Source organism: Orbicella faveolata, unplaced genomic scaffold, assembly GCF_042242905.1.
Source record: "Orbicella faveolata isolate gen_17 unplaced genomic scaffold, um_ofav_v1 contig_35, whole genome shotgun sequence".
Lineage (NCBI taxonomy): Eukaryota > Metazoa > Cnidaria > Anthozoa > Scleractinia > Merulinidae > Orbicella > Orbicella faveolata.
This window is the reverse complement of record NW_028301564.1, coordinates 26187501-26192500: the sequence shown is the minus strand read 5'-3', so window position 1 is coordinate 26192500 and position 5000 is coordinate 26187501. Positions and strand designations below refer to the sequence as shown.

Here is a 5000-nt window from a genome sequence, read left to right as displayed (position 1 = left end):
TGACAAACTTTTGACGAAAACAATGTCGAGTCGAGATAATTATCTCAAACAGAGCGAGAGCTGGGTATGAGAGTATTGGAACGCTGTTTCATGAACTTTCTATAGTGATTCTGTAGCTAAATCACAAGGGAAGAATGTTTTTATTATTATTATTATTATTATTATTATTATTATTATTATTATTTTCTTTTTGGAATTGAAATAAATAATTAATTAATGCTATGGCTTTGTCAATTCCAAGCCCGCCCACTCCCCAGACAATCGTCGGGCATTGGCCCTTGACAACCTTTCCGGCCCCAGGGTAGGCCCGAGGAAGTTTGCTATAACTGATCAGCCCGGACATGGTACGAGGCGGTACGAGGGAAATGGTTTGGAAACTTAGCAAAGTTTGTTGTTTGTTTTTGTTTGCTATTTTGGGGGTTGACCCTGCACAAAACCTGGCAAAATACAAAAGGTGGACTAACCAACAGAAGAATTGCGATTATGTAATTCATGCATAGTCTGTTTGTTTGCTTCTTTGATGTTTACCGGCCTTCCTAACCATTTTCCTTTATTAACTATGGCTCGGGAGTGGGACATTGTTTAAAAATACCGTCGTACATCGTTCGTTGTCTTTCGTTTTTTATCATTATTTTCTGATTGCCTTCAAAACAAAACGCATGAAACTGAGCTGATTAACTTCGTTGGAGTCCTACACTTTTCGAACGAACCCGAACCACATGCAGGGGCCGACCGAGGGAGAGGGTGCAGGGGGTACGCATCCCCCCCCCCCCCCGAGATGAAGTCTTCTTCTTCTTCGTATTCGCTTTTAAAGTTTGTTTACCTCACTAGTCAGTTACACCATTCTTTAGTGGTGCACCCCTCCAAAGAAGTATCCCCCTCCAAAGAAGTATCCCGTTTTGCGCTGGCGTCCAGTTCTCTCGCGATTCTCAGTATTCAATGATCAAATAAAAATGCGAGAAAATAGAGGACTGTGTCTACCTACTAAGTGCCATATTAATTTTCTGTTGATGCAGTGGTCGCGGCGTTTGCATGTATCATGTGTCTGCCTTTCATTTCTTAATGTGTTAATTCTCTTGATAGCTTTAACGCCAGACAAAACGAATTTGTCGATGAGATACAAAGTATCTCTCATCACTTAATTGCATTAATCGACTTTGAGGAAATTCCGTTGACGCAATTTGGGTCTCACAATCGTATCAAATAGGAAAAAAAATAACACGATCTGCGTTATGTAATAATGTAAAAGATATAATCTCATGGGGTTTCGCTCAGGAGCCGCCCTGAAAATTTCACACTTTCAAACTTGTGGACTTAACTTTTTAATACAAAGAAGAAGGATGGGCATTTCGATCGTTTCCGCACAATAGGCAGCATTGAAAAGTTGAAAAGAAAGATTTTGGCAGAATTTATAAAATTTCTAGTTTCAATAACCGAAAAAAAATATCAGTCTGTTCATGGGTCAAACGTAAAAAATATTAAAACTCTTTTCACTTACCGGTCTTGGATACTGATTCTTATAAAGAGTAGTTAAGTTGCTGTGGTTGAAGACTTCTTTAACAAAATAAAAACGCTAGGATCATGTGTTGTCCTGCCATAAAACTAAGCCACGTTTGAGAACCCAAAACGTCACGATAGATTTAAAACGACATTTCTGCTCGCGTTTTGTAAATTATCTTAAGTGCTCACAATTGATAATGACAGCATAATGCACGCCTTTGACCTCTTTTATCTCTTACGCCAATCAGAGGATATTAAGAATAGAAAAAAAAGTACTTATTTAACGCAGATGAACAAACCAACGTCGTGTTCACCATGTGAAATACATCAAATACAGACATTAGGCATGTATGACGGAAATTTGACAGCAGAAGGGAAATTTAGAAAATGTGAGCCTTAGGCAAGTGTTTTCTGCATTTCTCAGGTTTCTTTAAAAGGCTGAAGTGTTTTATGGTGGAATACGAATTAACGTGGCATCCTCGTGGGGTTAATGGCAAGCTCGCAAAACAAAGTACTCAGTTTTTTTTTTTTTTTTCGTTTTCCGTGTTTATACAGCTCAGTACAAGCAAAACTGGTATTTAGCCAATCAGGGTGGACGCAGAGTAAAATCTACTTTAAAAAGACACTTTGTGAAATTGACCATGTGGACCATATGTCAATATTTGCGTTGGCACAAAAAAAGGAAACTTCATTCATTATATGACAGGTTTCTAACGGAGGCTCAGGTGAAGTGGAGCCAGCTTAGGCCTTTAGGCAATTCAAACCCCGACTAAATCTCTTCATTTTGCTACCCTGCTTACGAGAAGACGCCTTACGTTGTGAACTCTGTTTAGAAGGACAATAAACCCAGCCGTCAAATACTGTGTTCAAGAATAAAGTTTTAGAAAATGATAGTGCTGTTCTGTTCCTATTACAGTAGAGCTACTCGAACCGGGCCACTTGGAAAAGATCTCTCTCGAACAATAGTTCTTAACAAAATTGTAAACCCAACAAAGTACGAAGTGTTTCGAACCTCTCAGGAAACTTTGGCATTTGTTGATTGGTTAATTTCGATCGTAACTTTTGCACGCTTTTCAACGGTTTCGTGGTTGAACCAACTAACAAAAGCGGTTACCCAGTTTAAAACACTATATAGTGTGTTATAGAGCCAAATATTTTGAAATTATGTTTTAAGAAAGCTTAGTTTTGTAAGCCAAGCTTAACTTACATACTGTGGAACACTCAATTCTTGAACGTCTCTTCCGTTTGCCTTGGAAACGTTTCACTCTAGAACTTGGTGTTCGGAAGTTCACCTGTGTAACTGTTTGTGTCGTTCTTGCGACTTTAGCTTCTACCTACCATGGATAGATCCAAGGTTAGCTGTTTCTAAAGATTATTCTATTTTTCTAATTTTCAATTGGTTAATCTCCGCTCGCCTCATCAAGTCAGCTGCGTTCGTTTAGGATTTACTTCCGAGTACTTTGTTCAGTATCACTGACCTGGTTTAGCGTTGGCTTGAATCCCGGGCGTAGCTAGAGTTAGATAAAGGTGTGTGCATTGTAAAGTTGTATTTAGCAGAAGTAGAAGAAAACGTAGCAGAAGAAAAAGACGGAGTTGGAGTCATATGTGTGTAAGACGTAGAACTCCAAAAAACTAAACTCAGCGAAAAACTCAGGTCTCAGAGTCCCAGTATCTCTCGTTGGTGTTAAGCGACAATCAGTTAGTCCCGTACAAGTGAATTAATAGACTTCTACTTTATCTGAATTTTCTTAAAAAATTTATATAATTTAAAAAACTCAAAACGCGGACTAGTTATCCACAAAAACGTGACTTTTTAAAACAAGTCAACGATCCGCAAACTGTGATACACCAATTAAAATATGTCAACATTTTGAGTTAAGGACCCATTAATCGATTTTTTCGAGCCGTTGCCAAGGAAAATTTATTTTCATGTAACCTCATAATTTTTAGTTAGTTAAGAGTTATTTCATGTGTTTTAACTTTTTCATGATCAGCAACACTAGTGATGACGTCATCAGGCCACGCCCATGGTCATGTGACTAATACTGAAAAAACGCAAAGGCTCCCAGGCAAATTACTTTATCGGGATTTTTTTCATTGATGTAATATTTTAATTTAAATCCTCATTACGCTATGCATAGATTTTGTTTCATTTCTAAAAGGTCAGATTTTGAGAGAATTTCAAATTATTAAAAAATTCGTAATTTTCCGAAAAAAAAGGAATGCATAGCTATGTTTCCAACGTTGGCTTTGATCAAAATCCGTCGAAAAAGGCTGGATTTAATGAAAAACAGCGTTTCCTTTAGCATTTAAAGAAACCGGAAGTGCGCCCGATATATATTGGAAGTTACCCTATTAGCGCGTGCGCAATTTACACTACCAGCGCACTTCGGTAAGATCAAACAAAGCCACACGGAGTTAGTTTTTCTCTTTCTGTTGCTCTTGTTTTTCTGTCTTTCTCTTATTTTGTCTTTGCTTATACTTTTTTTATTTTGCATTTTGTGAAACACAGAGAAAAACATCTAAAATGTAAGCGAATTTGAAAGTTACTGAGGTGAAATTGAGATATTGATCCGTGTGGGTGGGTTTCCTATACACAGTTGTTTTTGTGCTCCCATCCTCATTTACATGGACACACGTGTCAAGGGAGGGTAGTTTACCGTCTTCCTCTTGCTCGCTGGTAAACTTTATGGGAGGGTTAATGCTGTTGATGTGTTGGGTGAAACTATCAATGTTGGCAGCGTGCATTTCAGTGAACGTGTCATCCACATAACGATACCAGATGTCAGAATGTTGACCAACTAACGCAGCTTCTTGAGTTATGTTTGACCACCACCTATTTCATGTACAGTGGAGACTTTTACAAACAGAACAAAGGTACTGCCATGGGATCTCCTGTTTCACTGCACTGATAGTTGCCAACCTGTACATGGAACATTTCGAGAAGTTTGCCCTATCTACGGCACCCAACCCACCTGACATCTGGTATCGTTATGTGGATGACACGTTCACTAAAATGCACGCTGCCAACATTGATAGTTTTACCCAACACATCAACAGCATTAACCCTCGCATAAAGTTTACCAGCGAGCAAGAGGAGGACGGTAAACTACCCTCCCTTGACACGTGTGTCCATGTAAATGAGGATGGGAGCACAAAAACAACTGTGTATGGGAAACCCACCCACACGGATCAATATCTCAATTTCACCTCCAACCATCATCTACATCATAAACGCTCAGTTGTGAGGACCCTCCTACACAGAGCAGAACACCTTGTTAGCGAGGAGGAAGATAAGGCAAAGGAAGTACGGCACATCCAGAATGCTCTACTCGCAAATGGTTACAAACGCTGGATGTTTTAAGTCCCTACTCGACCCAGCCCCACAAGTCAGGAGAACAGCACCTCGGAGACACCTAGACCAACCTCCGTAGGCCTGCCTTATGTGTCTGGACTCTCAGAACATCTTAGTAGAGTCTTTAGGGCACAAGACATCCGCA

The 5000-nt window shown here is 39.4% G+C and overlaps 1 protein-coding gene across 3 annotated transcripts in view; it reads right to left on the bottom strand.

Moving 5' to 3' along the window:
* The window catches only part of LOC110043424 (alpha-1,3-mannosyl-glycoprotein 4-beta-N-acetylglucosaminyltransferase A-like), a 58517-nt gene that overhangs the window by 19325 nt on the left and 34192 nt on the right, over nt 1-5000 (bottom strand). Inside the window, exon 2 of one of the 3 annotated variants that reach the window (XM_089273434.1) lies at nt 2708-2834. The exons of 1 other annotated variant lie outside the window; for it this stretch is intronic. In XM_089273434.1, the coding sequence (XP_089129560.1) occupies nt 2708-2709 (2 nt within the window). In that variant the 5' untranslated portion in view covers nt 2710-2834. Of the gene's footprint in view, nt 1-1498; nt 1623-2707; nt 2835-5000 lie in introns of those variants that run through there. One more of the 3 variants, XM_089273435.1, reaches the window with a different exon arrangement.